This window comes from Ylistrum balloti, unplaced genomic scaffold (assembly GCF_031769215.1).
Source record: "Ylistrum balloti isolate Yb309-2 unplaced genomic scaffold, AGI_CSIRO_Ybal_v1 Utg369690, whole genome shotgun sequence".
NCBI classification, from domain to species: domain Eukaryota; kingdom Metazoa; phylum Mollusca; class Bivalvia; order Pectinida; family Pectinidae; genus Ylistrum; species Ylistrum balloti.
This window is the reverse complement of record NW_026781926.1, coordinates 545,542-567,391: the sequence shown is the minus strand read 5'-3', so window position 1 is coordinate 567,391 and position 21,850 is coordinate 545,542. Positions and strand designations below refer to the sequence as shown.

The window sequence follows — 21,850 nt, the reverse complement described above, 5'->3', positions numbered from 1 at the left end:
AGTGTACTTAAAAAGGCAACAGATATATTACTTTGTCACTGCAAATTAATCAGCTGTTTGTCAAAACTTACTGAAAATTTTGTGTCTTTTTATTACCATCTTTATAACACATTAATCCAGGGGGAAAATATCATAAACTAATACAAGATAAAGAATTCTAAACCTTTGAAACAAGTTTTTGAACAGACATGCTACAAAATTTTCTTCATATAGAAATTATTAATTAATCTGAAATGTCCGACAAAATATTTCAATAACATACACCTCATAACCTTTTGACCAAGGCCTGGGAAATGCTCATGTTTCTCCACAGAATTTTATATCTTTTCATTTTTAAATGAAAAAATATAATTCAATTTAAATATTTCGACATACTACCTTTTGCCAATTTTATTTGAAGACCGATACACAAAGAAATGTGTGAAGTTTCAATTATATTTGAGAAAAGTAATTGAATATTTTCATCTCAAATTCAACAGCTATTGGGTTTCAAAGAAAATATTTAAAATTCGTAAACACCCCTGACTCTTTTCTGACCTTAAACTTTTCAATTGACACAAAGCTAAAGTATAAAAGGTATGCAAACTTTTTCCCCATCTAATAGGATATAAAAGTATAATTTGTTTGCCAAAATCCAGCTTTCAACATCGGTTTGAATGACTTTATTTTACAGAATAAAAAAAAATCTGTATATCATACTTAATATCTTGTGACTAGAAATTTTATGACAGAAATGCCAGTTAAATGGGTCATTTAAAATATTTCTTTTGAAGACAGGCAGGACACGATTTAAAGCGATATTAAACATTGAAGGTGAAGTTGATAAAGCTGGTGGCTGTTAGTTTGGTGGACTGACACAGGCCCTCAGGCCATACGCCTGGACATCACACCAACCTAACGCAATTACCATAAATATATATTTTCTCCTTCAAATCTACTTCTCTTGTTCCGAATATACCTCTGGACATAACTGGTCAAGGAGTAGCTCACCAAATTTGTTTGGTGGACAGTTGGTCAGCAGATGAGCACTAATACACCTGATTTTTACCTGTGCACAAGGTAAGTGTTTAGCAGAGCCCAATATGGGTGATGTACTCCTGACAGCTACAACAATTAGGTCTCTGTTATCAACATATCAATGTCTTGTTACAGGGGGTTCGGCCAATAGGCAGCAGGTTATCTCCCTTTATTTCACTGTCCTATGACTTTGCAAATAAGATGGGTAAAGTATGTATATTTCAGAGTTATAAATTCTTGACAAATGAAAATGCAAAATGAACTCATAAGCCCTCTGAATCTTAGTTAAAAAAATGGATAAAATGACTTTTAAAAAAAATAGTTATACATTTCTTGTGTCAATTATAAAGTTAAAAGATTTCTCATTTTTGCTTTTTTCTTATTTATGAAATGTTCTACACGACAAAAACTTCTACTTTTCCATTAATTGTAAACATCAGTCTCTGTGTATGAGACCTCAGGTAAGTTACAGGTGTTGATCTCTAAACATCTTAACCTGAAAGTATGTCCTGTCATTTGTCAAGCTGAATAGAACTGCCACAGGTGAGGTAGCACTTCACAGACAAGCATGTATGATTAGTACACAAACAGAAACACAGGCTTCATGTCTCCTTACTAGATGTTGTTTTCAAAGTTGTAAATACTGTATGCATTTCATAGTTGGATATTATCATGAAAAAGAAAAAGATAATAACATTTCTATTTGAGGATGCAAGGTAAACTGTATCTCAAGTTTCCATTTTTTTTTCTTTTTTAATATCCTTTAATTCTATATATATGACAAATTTTATTTTTTACAAATTAATTAGTTATTGATAGCAGCAAACTGTTTTATTAAATTTTTGTTTGTGTTCTTTGCCACTTCAGAAAGTTCTAAATAACATTCTTAAACTTGTAACATGCCTAATATGAAAATTTATGTTTTTGACACAAAAAAGGGTCTCAAGATTTCATAAAAAAAAAAGATGAACACTTCTCTCCTGTACACTGTGTATTTTTTTGCATTTTTTTTTTCCCATCTATTTCTCTTTTTTTCTTTTTTTTTTTTTTTTTTTTTTTTTTGCTTTTTGGGGTGTTTGGTCTGAGGAGAATAAAAAAAATTATATTTACTGTTTATGCAACTGGTCAGCATGTTTCTATTTTTACAATTACCATATATGTCGGTCTTAACCTGGATCCTCCACAAAGACAAAATCAGATAAGGGAGATTATGTCAGTCACAGCGATTTATACCCTATAGTGCCAGCTATAGCTATATTTCTATTGCATTAGTGTTGACAATATGGACAACAATACCTCCACAGGTAGGCAGCCAACTTGTGTTCACACAGGTAAGATATATTAACCAGTAGGTAAACAGTATACCTGCCATGTGTCCTTACCTGATGTAATCATCACCAATTAGCTTTATCAGCTGACTCTGACTCTGATTTATTACCGTTTGAAGGCTGATGTTAGTTGATAGGTCACATATTATCACAGGTGACATAATATTTCAATCAAAATTTACTGTCATTGTTGTGAAATATGAAAGTAATATTCAAATATTCTGACTAATATTTCATTCATTCATGATATTTAAACCAATAATTTTTAAAGGGATATTTCACTGTATTTCAATTAATGTTTTATACTTCAGCAAAAATTAAAATCTTATTGATAAGGCAAAAATATATATATAAGGTATCAGTTTCTGTATTACAAAAAATGTTACAGCAAAATATTCATCAAAAATAAAAGTAACTGTAACGATTTTTGTTCACCCAAAGAAAGGTTGTTCATTATATAATCAATACCATGAAAAATAAAATAAGATAGATATGTAATATATTACATGTTAATGTGTAAACTTTTTAAAATGTTAAATGTGTGGAAACATCTTGAATCAAATATTTTTGAAATTAAAATTAAAATTTTGTTATGCTCAAATAAACAAATTTTTGTTTCAAATGTCCATTTCAACATAATGTATACTATACAGTTTTGCAGTGAAGGCAAAGTTCTATTCTTAAATTTAGGTGCATTTAAACATAAAAATAAAAGATATCTTCATGAAATTTAAATATCAAAATATTAAATCATAGCAGAAATTTAAATGATAAGAATAATTTCAAAATATTATCTATATCCAAGACTTATTGATATGACTATGAAAAGGCAATTAACATTTGGATATAACCATAGTTATTTGAAGTTTATATTAATGGTTACACACATGAGGGTGCCCAACATTTTCTAAAAGATCCAAATCTAGTCATAAAATATATTTCTTTTGTTGCATAATGTATAATATACTAAAATGCCAAACTGATACCAACATTTCAGCAACATTCCAAGCATGAATCATTGACCAGTCCACTTCAAAGCAATCATAAACACAAAGAACAATGAAAGTATTATGTTCTGTACTAACAGTTTACACTGTCAAAACAAAGTCTGTTTGGAATGCAATAATCTCATACATAAACACAGGATCAAACAAAATGATTTCTTTGTATGATAAATAAAAATGTAGGCAAAAAATATCTGTTTCTATATCATCAAATTTGTTTACTACATAGAATTAAATGAAATATTACTAATTATCCAGTATTACTGTCATGACAAGGAAAATTCCCAAATGCTTTATCTTTAAAATTATATAATTAAAAGTACTTTGCATTATATGAAATATAAGAAGATATTTTTTTCCTTAATCATATAATTACCAAAATTAAAATGTAAATAGTTAAATTTATCAGTTTTTCACTAAATGTTTGAATATAGTAGAATGTTATTCCACTTAGTCTGAACAGTATGTTAATTTACGTGGCCAACTTATCCTGTAGCTAATTATGGATTACTTTTATATATGGGATTTATCATTATCATAAGCTGATAACAAGGCTTACAAATCTAAATGTATGTGTATGTAATTCTATGACACGAGTATGTAAGAAATATGGCTCAGATGGTACCCCATGCCTGGGTCTCTATGAAGCCATGCTGCTTCCAGATTCAATATCTACATGCTAACATGTATCAGCTTTCAAAATCTGATATTTACCATTCGACATAAAGTGATGCACGTTATCCAAGTCTGCCCTGCCTCATTAAAATGCAAATTAATCTAATAAATCTGACCAGTCGCGCGCCGCCTAGCTAGGAGCTGTAATTTGTTAAACTGCTTAATGTCAAGTAATATATTAGGCGTATCCATGGTAATAAGGAAAATGACTTATTTGGAAATCCCAGTCTTCGGATGATTATAATTTAATATTCATTTTCGAGTGATGCAAGCAAGTCCGGCCCCTAAAAACGAGTGGGCGTGAGCTGATGTGTATGACATGTGCCATCCCCCCTGTGAATTCATTTCTACGGCCAAAACAATAGCCTCTAACGGCCCAACACAATAACATGTGTTGATAAACATCAGCTCAACCAGATCGAGTGAAATTCCAAGCCATGCGACATCTTAAAGTAACAGAGCTGGCTATGCAAATTAGTATATGACAAGAAATCTTGAAATGCAGTTTCTATGCAATGACAAATCTTTAATTTAAATAACTCACCTTTAAAACAACTGGCCATAACACGGAGAGTGCTTTACTAATCACAACGTGTTTTCCCTGCCGCCATATTGGTTTACATAGAAAGGCATGCTGGGTATGAAAAGAACAAGATGGCGAGAATAGGCGAGTGCGGCGGTCCGTGAGGTAATTTTTTTCTTTCGATTTAATCATATCTTTATGGAATATTGTGTTTTGGTAATTTTCTCGAGTGAAAGTAACTATGGACTACCCAATGAAGTTATTTCGAAGTTCGGTAAGTGCATTTTAAGTTTGTTTAACAGCTGATGAAAATTGCTATGTACTGTCCAGTATGATATGGGAATGGGAGAGCTTGGTTAAAATTTTAATTTACGATACACACGCTCACAGCCTCCCGTTCTCGGCTTGTGTAGCACTTGTGATGGTACTTACAAAAATTGGCCTGGAGTATCAGAGGCGAAGCCATATTGTTTTTATGCTGTAAACTGTGCGGGTTAAGGATGTTTTTTCATTTTATAAAGTTTTTGAAAGTAAAAGTGTTTTCGGTGGTTCGGAGTTACGGCTTTGTGTAATGACGGAGGATGCTGTATACTTTACTATACGATGTTTATCTACAGTTTCTACAGTTTTGTGTGTGGAATGTCGTGAATTTCCCTGGATTTCATCCAATATTTATTCTTCTAAGACTTTGTAGATATTATTGGTTTGTATTTGTGACGTACGTGCACTCTACTGCAGTGTGCGCTTGGACTGGACACAGTGAATACTCAGCGTATGGACCTTGTAATTACATAGCGTAAATTTTCGATCGTTTGTAGTGGTGTGTTTTCGTGCAGCTTTCAAAATAATGAATGATTTATCGACCGGTCACGTTAAAAATTTATGCAGCAAACCGAACAAATATAATAAATTCAAAAGTAATTAATTCAATAAGCTGGCTTTGGAGTATGGAAGGAGTCGACTTTCTACTAATGTTACAGGCAAAAGTGAATTTTGTATTGGATACTTACACAGTAAGTGTTGCTTGACTTTATTATGTTTTAATTTCATTTTGAAGATGAACCATCTGTATCTATCTTGTTGTTGTATACTATGGCATTGTTTGTGGGGCTTTGTGCCTTTGGGCTATTGTTCACAGTAAAGCTTGTATCAAAGGAGGGCCGACTGTTACAGTTTTTCAACACAGCTTAAACAGATTGAATATTGATTGAATTTATCAAATTTCCATGTTTTGCTCCAAAGCTATTTAACTGTGGATTTAAATCTCGACAGATGGAAATTAACATGATGTTTTTCTTTTGAAAGTGATATTGTAGTAAGTGAATCAATGGAGGATCAAGTTTCAAATGAAAGTGAAAAAACCCACGATTTTAAACCTTGATTTGGCATGTCTATTTTTCTTGTCTTCAATAATGATTGATACGTGATTAATTAATCCATCATGGGTTTTTGTATTGTTGAAGCAATTGAACAATGTTTAAAATACCTGACCTGACAATAGGTGGTGATATTTGATTACACCTGTGTGACTTATGACCTGTCCAGTGCCGGCTTTGTGATCATGGTCAGTGATCTATCAAACCCTTCTTGTTTGGAATAATAAAACAGTGACCAGAGGCTATTATGGCCTGATACAATCAAGCTTGAAATAAACCCTGTCCATATTTGGGAAATTTGATGGCCAGTGTTGAAGCATGTCATAGTTTTTTATGTTTAAAGATAAGAAATATATCACTTATGGTGACTATCTGTGGAGGCTTTGTCATCGTGTGGAAGGACTGTTAGATATTGTGTGATAGGCCCTATCTCATTATAAGGTGTGGTCTGGCTTATCTCTGCTTGACACCCTTGCTAGCACCCCTGTACTCCAGGGGGGGATCATCCAGCACCCCATGTATTCTAGGTAAGGACTAAAAATTTGTTTCCTTCTTACGGTCAATAATCCTTTAAATGGTAAAACATTCTGTAAACATAGTGAAACTGTTCTAATCCTTTGATGTATTTTTTCAATTAAGCTGTATGGGAAGAGATTTTAATTATTCATTGGTACATATAATGGGAGCTCAGTGTAGAATATTTGATAAAAAAAGATCAAAAACAGATGTTGGGCAAACCAGTATTTGCAATTGTCTTATGCTACAGCAAGGCATTTTCTTTGACAAAATGTATTAAAATATGTGGACATACTTGTGTCTGTGGAAGATGGCAAGCGTGGTGATTTTATGATTACCATGTGTCTTGGTATCAGTTTTCACTGAGGCTGTTACTAATTCTGTACAAAGTCATTTACATATATATATACTGCTGCCTTCTCTAAACATGCTACAATACAAATTTACATCTGTTTTACACCAAGGTTGGGCGACTCCCTGTTCACCTATAAAACTGATCTATCAATTGAAAAACTTAAGAAGGGTAAGGAGAGGATGGTACTTTGTAACTTCACTTGTAATTACAACAAATCCTCTTTAAAACATTGTAGATGGAGGTCTGTCTTGTTGAGGAATATGTTCTTAGTTTCCATAAAACTTTGTCAGTAGGTACTAAATTTTATTTTAATTGTTATTTAAAAAAATTTGAATGTTGTTGAAACTTAAAAAAAATAACAATATGAACAACAATTCAAGTTGAAGATGCAGTTAAATTTACATTAATTGATGGTTTTTATTTCAAGATTGTTTGTAGATATTTTGTAAACTTTTTTAGTTTGTTGTTTGAGTTCAAAATTTGTTGTTTGAATTCAAAATTTGTTGTTTGAATTCAAAATTCTTGTTGAATTCAAGGACTGATTTGTTGCAAGTTAGTAAAATGGAAGGAGATGAATTTTAGATGTTTGAAATTACTGTTAATGAAATTGACATGATCATAGGTACATTATATAGTTTTTGTATGAAATACTTCTAATGCAGATGATAGAAGAATCTGCATAGCTTGACAGATGTATCTGGCTTTTTTTTTTTTTTTTTTTCTGGCAAACATAAATAAATCGCATGCATGCACACACGTACCTACATGTAACTTAACATGTGCATTGGCTGGCCAGGGTTTACAGAGGTCGAAGGATAATCAATAGGATGAGCCGTCTGAAGGGACCAATGTAAAATAAAATTCCACCGATAATTAAATGACTTCCAATTGTGCTATCTCATAACATTATGCAAATACAGGATTGAGTTGGTCACTCCACAGGAAGACCATTTGAAACTGTTGGCTGGCTGTAATGGAAACAGAATTTTATGACGTGCTTGCCTGGACTAATTAGGCATATGAAAGATTATCATCAGTTCTCATTCATGGCCGAGTAATTAAGATGCAGGCTTTTCTGTACTGACACTAAGGTAAAGTAGTGTTGATTCATATATTTGTTGGATTTTTCAATGAAATCAATTTTAACAATGGCTTGTCGGAATATAAACTTGAATCAATTTTTCTTTTATCGTCTAGTTAATGATTTTCCACCCTTTTTGATCTGGTTTTATGTCTAAAATTGGACCATTTCTGTGATGGAACTTTATATGTAAATGTCACTGTCATGTTCGTGTTTAGATCGGACCAGTCAGAATAGATCTGATAGAAAACATGATGTCCAAAACAAGACCATAGCTGAATAATGATTGAAGCTGAGGATTGAAAAATTGACGGAATAACATGATTTTATTTGAATCTTTGATATTGATATGTACCTCTTTTGTTCTGTTTAAATTTCATATTGATTTTGTAATCAATATTTTACTTGGTCTGAAAGATAAAAACTTCTTCAAACATGAAGCATTTTCTAAGAAAGTATTTACACAAGTATAATGTTTGAAAAGATGAATACTGATCAATGATCAATAATGATATGTGACCTGGTAGTGATTAGAGGTCTTACAACATAACAAATTCCATTGACATGAATTAGCAAAAGTTTTTCAGATGAAAAGTGATCCATGGAATAGGAATGTTATGTGTGAGTAACAAATGTAGGCTAATTTTGGGAATGCATGCAGATTGCTAAATCTGTCACTATGTCAATTTTAAAATTTGTTTCGACTGACTAAAGGATTAAATTAGCTAATTTATCATGTATCATTAGCTGTATGTTAGGTCAAAAACCTGATTATCCCATGTTGCTTATATTATACCATTGTGTGATACTTAAAAAAAGAAAACTAATAGTGTATTGATCTGAAACACTTGTTTTACTAGGGTTTGATATCGGACATAAGGCTTTTGTGACTATTGACATCTAACAAAGGATTATGCACAAGTCAAGTGTATTAAATTGTACTGTACTTAATGATTGTGGCATTTTACCCAGTCCAAACCCCAATCACTTGTATAAGTCTGTTAAAACAGGGCTCACAAAAGCAAGCACTCATCATAAACGCAGCCCATGTCTCCAAGGGTTTAATTTCTGTTTTTTGGTGGAATGATTAATGAAACAAAAGCTGTGTTTTATGGAGAATGTAGTGACATGATACAAGGTTGATGTATTCACATCAAAGAAAAAATATTTAAGATGTGTGCATGAAATAATTTTACATATATTAGGCACGTAATCATTTGGATTTATGTGTTTCTGAAGACAAATTTGTGAAGATTTTGAAACTTGGTGGAAATAATAGTTTCAATATTATTGTTGAGGATTCGTGGCTTTGCACTGAAATTGCTAATGTGGATCATGTTTTATTTGCAACTTCAAAAAGACATCAGAGAAAATTAATGAGTACATGTGATGTAACTCAGTCCTACTGATTTACAAAGACAAGAATACATGGCTACCAAAAAATAACTCGCTAAACAGAGTTGGCACAGCATCACATAAATGGAAACCAAGACAAAACTATTAACATACCTTGGCAGTTACAGAGTGCATTTACAGGCAAGTTGATAATAAAAAAAACAACATTAAAACTATATATTTATATCTGAAACATTGACATGATATAAGCTATATATTTGTATAACTACCATTTGGAATAAAGATTTCTATTGATCTTTTAAAATATGAAGAGTAGAGAGCTTTTTTTATTTAAATTTCAATATTTTTTAAAGAGAGAAAAAAAGCATGTCTTAGCTAATTGAAACTTAAACAAGAAAATAACATCAAAAAGAAAAAACCTGACAAGTAAAAAGTATAATACAATATCAAAATATAGAATAATTAAACTTAACAACTTGGAAAGAAGAAAAGCAGAATAATATTTTCATGATAATGAGGGGTTATTATTTGAAATTACATTAAGATAAAGGCAATTTATTTAAACTAGATAATGGAGCTGTCTGATTGACTGGCTAGGAAATACTAGAGGAGGGGAGAGAATTGGCCATCCATCATAGCTCTGTTGCCTGCTGCGTCCAACACACTACAGTATTATATCCAAATATTATTCTCCCCTATCAATTTGTAATTCTCTTTCATTGTGTTTTTTCAATCACAAAAGTTACTAATTACATGCAATTAGCGTTTGGTACTAAAGGATTATTCATTATTTATGAAATGTGAAGTATTTAATTTCAGTTTGTGATTAAAAAGTGTACTTTAATATTTAAAGTAAATGACTCTATATTGATCCATTAGTTTTTTAATTATATTTGTAATTACTAGTCTATAGGTGAATATATCTTATCATCTTACCGCAATTTTAACTTATAGCATATTAAGTAAATTTCATTGTGAATAATTTGTTAAAAATTGGGCAGAGGGAAAAGCAGACTTAGATATTTCAAAATGTTAACCTTTCAGTACTTTTATTGGTAAACGGTATTATAATATTCAAGGTCATCAGTAGTAATGTTTTTCTATGAAAGATAGATCTCACTCTCCTGATAATTTTTATGAGTGAATTATCTCTGATGTAGATCCTATTTGTCTTCAGCTTTTGATTAAATTTTAATACAAACTAATTTCATCTAATATACAGTTTTACGAACAAGTTTTGTAAGGAAGTGAGGCTCAGTTGATTAATTGAAAATCAATGTGTCCTCACAGTATTGTTTGTCTGTTGCTGTGTGGATGGATGAAATACTTGAAATTTCATTCAAATATTTATATCACGATATGGATGACTATATACCTGTGTCATTCTGAAAATATTACAGTGATACATAAACTATCAAACTTGCCACCTTTACTTGTAACTTTCCTTAGGGGGCATATCTGCACATCAATCACTTCAACTCTGAATTTTATCCGGGAAGTAGGCAACAGATTCAAAATGTTTAATAATTATTGGTTTGGGTCTGTCCAAATAACCTGAAGCTATAGAAAGTACACAGGTAGAATACACCTACTGAAAACCTTGACTTACAAACTTCACCCAGCTTTTCTATTCCACAGTACATACACATGCTTGTGGAATGTATTTATACCACAAAATATATATGCAAGTTCATCTCAGTTACATCTAGACTTTAATGATCTGACAAACAGATTTCTTTTGGACAAAAAGCCTATACTGTTCAGACTGTAAGTGATTATTTTCAAATATAATTTTAGATATTGTTATCTTGGGCCTTTGAAACACAAAGATAAGTATATTTTGTATATAATAATTGATATAAAGTGATTAATTATTTAGAGAACTTTCTATATTAAATTAATAGCATCACTTGATAGAAAATTGAAATCCAAGTAGTGGAATATATTGGCACTTATCCAGCTTTTATTGTAGTCTTTTCTCTGTGTACAAGTTCTGTGAGCTATATATAAAACCTTATAGACAAACTACAGTGTTACTTATCTGGATATTTGTGACTGAAACTGAAAGATGAGTCCACAGTCATTGTATTTCATATTATTTGAGGACTGTACACCTGCATAGTTGGTAATTGTTTGTATGGTCAGGTGTGATATTTTCTCTAATCACATATCATTAAGGCAAAAATAATCTTGCCTCTGTTCCCATTAGTGTGCACATACATTCAATAAATTTGTTTTTCTCTTATGTGCTGCTATCACCTTTCATTATTGTGTGGAATCACTGCTTTATTTCAATTTATACTGTACAGATCTACACAAAAGGATATCTGTTGGTTTTACTCTCAAATTCAATGATTTGACCAATGGTCAGCGGCTTCCTATTATCACATTGGTTAGGTGTTAATATTACCAGACATATTGGATAGACAGTTGCTAATTTGAGAACCATGAAAACTGGGTAGCTACCAGTGAGTAATTAACTCTCAAGTTTGATATAGTTACAATGTACAGAATAATGTTAATTGAGGATTGAAGTAATACCATTGAATTATTGATGGGCTGGGTTTACTATTGGTCAAGGCGGTATGGTGTTACAAATAAATGTCAAATTCTGGACACTCACTATAATAGGCCAGGGTTGGTCAGTTTTAACTTAGTTGGAATAAATATCCCTGGTTGTGTACATGTTTGAATGAGAAGGGGTAAGTGTGCCTTTGTGGAGAAGCTTGTAGACAAACATGCCTGTCACCACTTATACATTTGTTATTGTACATTTTGTATAGTTCTAATTGAATTTAAACTTTTATTTCAGCAGTGTAATTTCCCTACTTTGAATATGAAATTGTCAACATGATAGGTTTTTCTGTTTTTAATGATTCAGAAATAGATTTCATATTGTTTTGATGCTAAGATATTGTTTCTTTCTGTTACAATGTAAATTCATTTCTCACTGTCACTTTTTATTTCAATATTTTGATGGATTAGGATAATAGGTTTAATATATATGTGAAGTTTTTAATAATGTGTATGTACAACATTAGTATGCTATATACATACATATGTATCTAGGTCTTTAACCTCAGATATTAATTCTATTGTTTATAACAAATAAAAAAAAGGTGGGGGGAGTGGGCAATTAATCTAGGTGTATATATACTAGGAGTAATTCTTCCATTCATAAGATTAATGAAATGAATCTTTTTTTTATTTTAGTGAGTCACTTCTGGTAACCTTATAAAAAATGTGACATGTTTCATAAATCATAACCTTGTGTAGAATTGTTTTTGTCACTTTACAAATATCTGTTGCAACTATACATGAAAAGAACATTTTCTGGACTGACTTGTCAAAAATTTCTGTAAATTAAATTCGGACAAAGCTCACATTCTAAACCAAAATGTGATTTTTATTTTTTCCCTGTGATTGGAAGTTTTTTTTAAGGAAAAAAGCTCACTCAAAAAGTAATGATTTTATTTGTGTTTTGAAGAAGATAACTTATGTTCGGTTTTCTTCATATTTTGCAGGCTAACATAAGAGGACTTGGATTCCAACCAAACTAAACCAATGATGAAAGTTCCCAGAAACTGAAAACTTTATACTCGCCAAAGGGAACTTTATACAGGGGTGACATAACACCTCAACCAAGAAGTAAAAAACGTAACCTAGAATTACCACCCAACCATTTTAATGTTTCTGCCAACCACTGCCGCACAAATGCTTGCCATGGAGACATTTGCCTTTGACAAAATGAAGTCAAGTCGTCGAAAACAAAGCAAACCTATACGGGTATCATACAGCGCGGATAGTGAGGGAGGGGCTGATCCAGGGGCAGCCTTCCCACAGCAGAAACCGCCTGAGGTTCAGGAAGAGTTTGTCAATGGAGCAGGCAGTCCTGGGCTGGACTCAGAGGGACCCATGGAGGAGGACCAAAGGGCTATGAACTTGGAACAAGGAAGCCCTGTGGGGCAACAAATGCCTCCCTCAGACAGAGAACTAAGTAGTCCTCTGGAAGGAAAACAGCCAACACCTGTTGCTAAGGAGATGGACTCTCTGAAAGAATTCCCATCAAAATATCATCATCTTCAACAGATCAGTGAGGAGAAATGTCCTCCTATTTTTCCTGACATGGAAGCAATGAGAGACTCATTCCCAACAAAATACCACCAGCTTGGTAGTGAATTGTATCAAGGAAATCAGTTTGATCCTAACGGAGAGGAAAATGGAAGCGAATTATCAGAGCAAAATGCTAATTCTGATGATTCTTCACAAAAATATACAGATCCAAATGAGGAAGGACGTAAATTGAATGGTTCTGGTCGCATTTTCCATCAGGATGCCTATTGTGAAATATGTGATCGTGAATTCTGTAATAAGTACTTTCTTAAGACTCACAAAGCTAACAAACATGGTATTTTCGACCCGGCATCATCACCATTTTCTATGAATACATTACCACCAAGTATGTCACTACCTCAGGAGCTTAGTCCTCCTCAGCCAGTTCTCCCTCCTCCTCCTCCTACACTGCCTCCATCATCTGCCTCATCTTTCAAGGTCATGGACTTCATTCAAAGTTTACCTGCCTCAGAACCTAAACCACCAAAACCAGCCGAACCTGCAAAGCCACCTAAGCCAGAGCAGGAAAGTGCTCCAGTGTCTAGCGGAAACAGTACTGGCAGTAGTAGCAATAGTGGAAAAGTTGGCAAGGACATGGAAGACTTTTGTGAGCTCTGTCAGAAACATTTCTGTAACAAGTACTACCTCAAAAAGCACAAGCAGGATGTGCATGGAATTGCTCCACCAGAAGGATCATCTACTGGAAAGCGTGGTGGAGGTCGATCTAAAGACTTGCAAGCACAACTTGATGCAATCACCTCATCAGCTGTGGCCTCTGCTACTTCAATAGCCCCACCAATGATACCTCATTCAATGGCCAACATGGCAGGTTTGCCCAACATGCCTGGTGTCATGGTTTTGAATCCGTTCATGGCCCCCATGCTGATACCCGCAGGATCACTGATGCCACCGCACAGCCAGCTTCCAACACCACCTGGAATGTCACAACCTCTTCCAATGCCTGCAAGTAGCCCAGAATCTTCCACAACAACCACAACTTCAGCTAGCTTACCAAGCACACCTAGCGATCCAATGCGTGGAATGGGTAGAGAAATGAATAGTGGAATGGGAGTTCTCAATACAGAAGCTTACTGTGAATTGTGTAGAAAAGAATTTTGTAACAAATACTTTCTCAAAGTACACAAAGCCAACAAGCATGGAATGTATTTGGATGAGTTTCCTCTAGGTGTGCCTATTGGATCTGTTGGACTCCCAGGAACGCCATTCAAACCTGCTTCTTCAATTGACTCAACCGCAATTACCTCAGAAACCCCAGTATCTTACTCTAATACAGAACTCAGCAAAATGTATGTTAAACCTGAGTCCAGTCCCAAACCTGGAACCTCTCTAGTCACTAGCTCAGCTAGCCAAGATAACTATGTCACCTATTGCAACTTATGCAACCAAGAATTTGCCAGTAAATACACTTACCGTATTCATAGGATCCAGGTTCATGGAATGCTTCATGAAGGATTGGAGGGTTCTCTTACAGAAGAATTTATGAGAAATGTGAATTCTATGCGTGAGAAAGAGGAAGCTATGGCCAAGATATCTCCAGGATCAAGGATGATGGAGGAACCTCATGTGGAAAATAAGGTTCCAGAAAATGGCATGACAACCATGTTTGGAAATATGGTTGCTGCAAAACTTGCAGATCGTGTAACCTGTGATATCTGTAATAAGGAGTTGTGCAATAAATACTTCCTTAAGGTGCATAAGTATAAGGTGCATGGAGTTGGAACTCCCAACACAGAAAAACAAGACAAAGCAAACAAAAGGATGTTTGTTGGAGATTTTGAGACAATCAAAAATGGAAAGCCAATAGCACCAAAGATGAGATCAGAGAGACCTCATCATGTCCCCCCAGTCAAGTCTGAACCAAAGGACTTCTCCCTCCACAGTCCACAGCTGCCATCCTCCCTGCCACTTCCAGTTCTTCCTAAAGCTAGCGAGGTTCCCACAGACCTCTCGCCAAGTGCAGTCCTAGAAAAACCTTCCCATGATGAGCTTGTCAAGATGGGCATTGATCCCGAAGCTTATTGTGAAATCTGCAAAAAGGAATTTTGTAGTAAGTACTTTTTGAGGACTCATCGCCTCAACATTCATGGCATTCGAAGTGAAAAATCAGAATCTCCAGAGATGGAAAAATTTTCTCTTGCCAACTTCATGAAGAACAATAACATCATCAACAACAACAACAACAACAACTCCAACAATGTAAACAATAACATAAGTATGAGCAACAGTATGAACAACAATATGAACAACATCATGAGCAACAACATGAACACGATGATGAACAACAACAACAACATCATTAACAATCCAAACAACAACAAACCATTAAACCTAAGCATGAGTGGGAACCAAAAAGGCAAGAGTGGCTATGAAAAGCACACCTGGAGATGGAAAGAGCCTGTGAATTCTTCACGTGTTAGTTGTGACATATGCAACAAGGAAGTTTGCAACAAATATTTTCTTCGTACTCACAAACTTAACAAGCATGGTATCTTGCCTAGTGAAAGTTCATTGTCACCAAGTTTGAATAATTCCCCAACTACCTCAGATGTGGAAACATCAAGTAACTCATCCTTGCCTACTGATCTCAGCATTCGCGATAGGAACAATGGTAGTCCTCTCGGAGTGAGACTTGACAGCAACATGTTGCGAATGAATGAAGAGCGCTTAAAACAAAAAATGCATGATGCACCAGCCAGAAATCTTTTGAGGAAAATGGAAGATGAAGCCATGGCAAGTCGCTATTTCAATCACTACAGTGAAGTTTGTTATCTGTGTGATCGTCGATTTAAAAGCAGCAAATGGTTGAAAGCTCACATAATGAAGGACCATGCTGGTATGATTCCCGGGATGCCAATGGGAGCCAGAAAAAATTTGATGACAGGCTTTGATATGAGTATGGAGCAGAGAACATGCCGACTATGTGATGCTGTCTTTCCAAGTGAGCTGTCCATGCATCTTCACATGATCCAGGAGCATAATGCACAGGTTAGTCTGAATACATCCCAGCAATCACCATCACCACCATCACCACCTGAGACTCCATTCGAGAATGCACCAATGCCTCTCCCCAAGAGGTACCTAACTGGTCCAAAGTTTTCCTTGAAGCGTAGATTCAGCACCAAAATCAAGCAGAGACTTTACACATGCTCCATTTGTGATTACAAAAGCAAATGGTTAAATAATGTGTGTTCCCATGAGGTGAAAGTACATCAAATTATAAATAAGGAAAACATGCAGGTCAGACAGCGCAGTCACGGACTCATTGTTCGTAAAACTGTGGGAGACATCAAAACTTACAGATGCATAACTTGTAAGCGAAGCTTCCCGTCTCCAATCCTCTGCCATCACCACATAAGGGAGGAGCACATTCGTAAAAGGACATTTAAAGTCAATAACAGAAAGTCAACCAAACGACTGTCGTGCAATTTGTGTAACTTTTCAACTGGATTCTCTAAACAGCTCCAACATCATATGGCCCGTGTCCATACCAAGAGGCATGTCATGTCGTCAGTGGTCAATAACAATGGCTTGAGCATGGACGACGATGATTCAGGGAATATTGTACGCCAGCAAGGTAGTCTCCATGCCCAAGCTGTTGAAGACCTCCAGGAAGATATGTCTAGCGACGATCAGCAGTCATTCCATCTGGAGGACTGCTCCTCTCAGAGTGACTTTCTCACCTCTGTGGTGAAGATTCCAGTGAAGAGACGGCTTAGTGCCCCGGTTACCGTTACCTTTCTCCTCACCCCTATGGAGCAGTGAGTAGGGGAAGCAAAGGGAACTGGTCATGTGTTCAGGTATTCACGGTGTATCATAGGGATGTCAAACTCTTATTTATTACAATTATTATTACAGAACTGTGTGTTTATGAAAATGGTTATGTGCAATCAGTTGACTGAGATACTCGGTTCTAGTTGTGTGATTTCCTGTGTTCCATACCATGTGTTGTGGTGGCGGTCAGCAGACCGTCTACTTAGTTATAACTTTCTGTTTGTTTCAAGGCAGCAGCTAATTTTCAGGAACTTAGGTAGAAGCTAGCTAATTCTGTCTGCCCAGAATCTCAGTATTACGCATTGGTTCAATTGTAACACTCCATTAGTATATTTGTTGCTATGGATGGTTTTGTAGTTTCCATTTTTTTTTGTTCAAATTTTCTTAAGATTGAACATATCAATCTTAATGATCAATAATTCCTTTCAGTGAAATGAAAAATCTTGCCCCATATATATATTATTTTTTGTAATTTAAGCACAATCTTGACCTTTAACCCAACAAATTAATATATTAAGGTTCATTGCATTTATTTAATTGATCAGTTTAAGACAATGATAGTTAAAAGTATATATTATTTGGCTATTAGTAACTTGTTATTTTATTTATAGAGATGAGATTTTGTTTGTTTTTGGGGTGTAAACTCTTTGTGATTTCTATATGACAGGTTTGATGTGCTGTGTGTGTGGATGATGACATAGAACAGGATTGTTTTTCTTAGAATTGTTTTTCATTTGGTTGAAATATTTGCCTAACCATAGAACTACATATGTAAAATATCATGGTTTGTGTGGGTTTTCCTCCAAGCTTGCCATGGTCTGGATGCTGCACGGTCTGACCAATTATTTACTGGTTACGGTGTCAGCCTCACTTATTATGTTTGAAATTTGTTTTTGTGAAAAATAGTGTATTTTTGAATCTCATGGTAACAGGTGATTTGTTTCCTAATGTGCTTATGAGTATGTTTATACTGTTTACTGATATATGTACATGTAATGATCAAATGCTGCTCTGTAGTCAGTTTACCAAGCATTAGACACTACACGTCCATGTAAATGTGAACATGCTATCTACATCGTGTATTTATCCTAGTCAATTTCAACATTCAGTAGCTTTTCTCTTTTTTTCTCCTGCATTGCTTCTATTATAAGGATCCACTACCAATTTTGACCTTAATATACTTGTTTTCTAATTTAACATCTACACAAGTCAAGACATCGTTTTGATTTCATGTTAGAATTTTATGACCATCCAACGGAATTAGATAGCTGATGAAATCTAGCTGATTGTCGTCATGGAAACCTACAATATGATTGAATTATTATGGAAAAGCTTTTATGGGATTTTTTCTGTGCTTAATAGAAAATCAAGACAGAAAAAATATTGGATTTTCAATTATTGACCTTTTATTTAAGTTAAGCAATGGTTATCACTATTTTCCATGTATAGAAAATTAAGTTTCGTATACCAATGTTAGTGTTCCTGATGTAAATATTAATATGTAGTATATTTTTCCTTACAAGTATAGTGTTTAGCTAGAGATAGGTATCCCCTAAAGTATGGCTGTGATGTGATGATGATGATGACCATCTGCTATTGCAAGTTACAGACTTGAGCTTGACATGTAACAAGAATGTATCTATATGGAGCACTGCCTTATTATATAATACGGGTCATTTTCTATTAACTCAAATCTCAAACTGGGCTTGCAATGTCAGAGTCTTAAACCATGCAATATTCACTTTTTGTGCAATTATAATATATGTATAAATATATGATTAATGATTTTGTTGCTATAGTACTTGATGGATACTATTTATATATATATAGATCTTTGGAAGAGTTGTTTCCTTGGGTTTTTATCTTGGTGATTATGGTCGTCATGGTAATGCCCTTGAAATGACCCTTGGTCTTGACTGAAAGGTTACCATGGGATTCAGAATTGTCTATTTGACCAGTTTGGTACTCACAACTAACTGACAGCATTGTGTCTGTGTGAACACAATCACAAATTGTAAAAATAGCAACAAATTGTATGATGACACTTTTTCCATGTGTGTGTTTTTTGATTGGTTGTTTGAACCCCTTCCCTTTTTCTCCTCATTCCTAGAGAGTTCCATGGTCAACAGGTTGTATCTGTTGGCCACGCATGCGGATGACGTGATTAACTCTATTTTTGATATGCCAATTTGTGAGGCTCTTGTTTTTCCTGGCTTAACTTATATAATCCTGTTTGAATATTATGAAAATTGGACAGTTACTGCCTGTATATGTGAATATATTGTACTATAGCTATTATATATATGATTATATATATATGATCTACCAGGTGTGGTGGCATAGGACAGTTAATATTTGAGTTTTTTTTTTTTTTTCTCTCTAATCGCATAAGAAAGTGATTTTTCTTCTCATGTTAGATATATTGATGATAATTATACAATGGCAGACTAGGAGCTTCTGTGTTCACAGTATTTAGAGTTTTTATTGATTTTGGGTGTGTATGTGTGTGTGTATATTTCTCTACATATAAATATTTATTGTGTGATTTCATAGTTATAGATGTATGCATGTTTATATATATATGAGTGCAATATGTGGGTATGTGCATGAGCGTGTAACATAGATATTATTGGGAATTGGTGCAATGTTTACACTTGTGGTGCAGCTTAGCTCTCAACTATACTGTACTTACTCAACAGATAACCATTTTAGCAGGGTTTTTATGGTAAATGTCGTAAACGGTAAAAAAACCAGTAACTATTTAATGTGTAAAACATTTGAGATTATCATAGTAGTTAACCTTTTTCAAGAGTTCAATTCTTGAACCCATTTCAAAGACTATCGACTAAAACCATTGACGTTACTTGTTGTCATAATAATGTAGATTAACTTTGGGAGAAAGGATGATTAACAAGCTAAAGCTTGTACAGACTATTTTATTATAATTTTTGTCGAACAAGCCAGTTGATGTAAATGTGAACATATAAGCTTCTACTCTGCCATTTAATGATGCAAGTATATATATTCTAGTCTTTCCTGACCACTTCGGTCAGCTTACCAAAGTTACCAAAACTAGACAAACGGACCTCATCCAACACAATTTCCATCTGCATTTTATTAACTATATATAGTCTAGTTGATTAGTAAAATCTCCGTCTATATATCACACAAGTGACTCCTAAATATTGATATTTGTCAGATTTTTTTATTTGTAATACTGTCATAACCACAATTATTTTTGTTCAGTTTAGGTTACTATATTTGAGATAATAAAAAAATGTATAGGAAAATATTTAAAGGAACATTTTCTTAATATGTTGACCATACTTGTAAAACAGATTGATGTATGGTTTAACATGGATGTGGTATGTGACTGCCTACTGCCCACACTACCGGGTGATGGTGAGAAAGCTAGTCAAAGTGTTTATATGTGTGTGACCGGTCGGGCCGGGCAGGGCGGGGCCGGTCACTTCTGATGCCCTAGGGGGACAGGGAGTGCCATCCTTCACCACTACCTCACTTTATATAGTCAAATATTTATTCTGTGTATTCAGAAGAAACGTAATTATATTTTGGTCTTTACACGAACAGTATTTAATATGTGTCAATGAAAACTATACTCTATTAACTGTTGTAGATGTTAGTGTATTTATTGGTGTCCATTTGTAGAGACGTTTGTGGTGTATGACAGGGTGCTGCCCATCGTCATGGCCAGTCATAGAAATGTTTCTGGTGTACGACAGGGTGCTGATCAGTGTCAGCATTAGATGTTAAGGGGAACATAAATAGTAAACTATGGTTACATTCCAGAACTCTGACAAGAGTCCTAGCACAGTGTTAGTACTATTTAGATAGCGGGGGAAAATATGTCTTTGATCGCTATGTATTTTACTCTAATGATTCTAGGACGAAGGTGGCAGTGGCTAGCACCTGGTCATACACAATAACTAATGTATGTTTGGTATTGTAGTCGTATGTGTTTGTGACAAGTTTATTACAAAAAACAAAAAACCAATGTAAGATGTTGTTTTACTATGGTTTAACCCTCAACCCAGGGCATCACTGTCTTTTTGTAATTTTGTTGAGCAAAGCATAATTTAATATCAAAGAGGGTATATCATCATTGCACTGTATGTCAAAAATTTATCAAAATATATATATATAGTACTACAACTTAAGGCTGAAAATAACAAGTTACATGCGACAGGACAAATATACCAATTATTAATCTGTATTTGACAAATTCAGGGAGTTTTATCAAAGTTAACTGTATAGAAACAGTAGTGAAATAGACTGTATTCCTGTATGTCCTCGTGTAGTCAGAACAATAAACTTCTTAAGATGGTTATAAAGAGTGTTGTCTAACAGTGACAATCGGTGTTGAAAGCATAATGGTTATCAGTCTTTGTTTCTTTGAGTTTTTGACAGATTTTGTTGCGAGTTCTTGCATAAATTTTAAACTAATTTATTGTACACGCCAACAAGAGTCTTCTGCACTCACCCCATAATTCCACCACATGTGGTCTCGTATTACGTCTTATTTATTGACCCCGAAGCACGGGTGTCTAATGTTGATTTTTTCTAATGGCATGTGTGTTCTTTTGTCAGCTATGTTGATATTCTGTTTTTCTGTATAGTGGAGTGATTTTCCCTCTTCTACACTGTCATTAGAATTTTTTTTTTGCAATAAAAATTCAAAGGTTGTCCTTCAGAA

At 34.3% G+C, this 21,850-nt stretch overlaps 1 protein-coding gene and 1 long non-coding RNA gene across 3 annotated transcripts in view; one reads left to right on the top strand and one right to left on the bottom strand.

Annotated features, from left to right (window-relative positions):
* Window positions 1-4,650, bottom strand: part of LOC132565067 (uncharacterized) — a 25,967-nt gene extending 21,317 nt beyond the window's left edge. Inside the window, exon 1 of the long non-coding RNA XR_009554917.1 lies at window positions 4,569-4,650. This is a non-coding gene — a long non-coding RNA (uncharacterized LOC132565067). The remainder of the gene's footprint in view (window positions 1-4,568) is intronic.
* On the top strand, window positions 4,592-21,850 carry LOC132565065 (uncharacterized). 2 transcript variants are annotated; one of them, XM_060229670.1, is made up of 2 exons: window positions 4,592-4,712; window positions 12,756-21,850. In XM_060229670.1, the coding sequence occupies exon 2, from the start codon at window positions 12,919-12,921 to the stop codon at window positions 17,125-17,127; it is 4,209 nt and encodes a 1,402-aa protein (XP_060085653.1). In that variant the 5' UTR covers window positions 4,592-4,712; window positions 12,756-12,918; the 3' UTR covers window positions 17,128-21,850. The 2 variants fall into 2 exon arrangements, with proteins under 2 accessions (XP_060085653.1, XP_060085654.1); XM_060229671.1 differs by lacking the exon at window positions 4,592-4,712 and adding an exon at window positions 5,349-5,560.

Excerpts from the sequence above, each read along its gene's own strand:
- LOC132565065 (XM_060229670.1), top strand. The coding sequence starts at position 12,919 with ATGTTTCTGCCAACCACTGCCGCACAAATGCTTGCCATGGAGACATTT.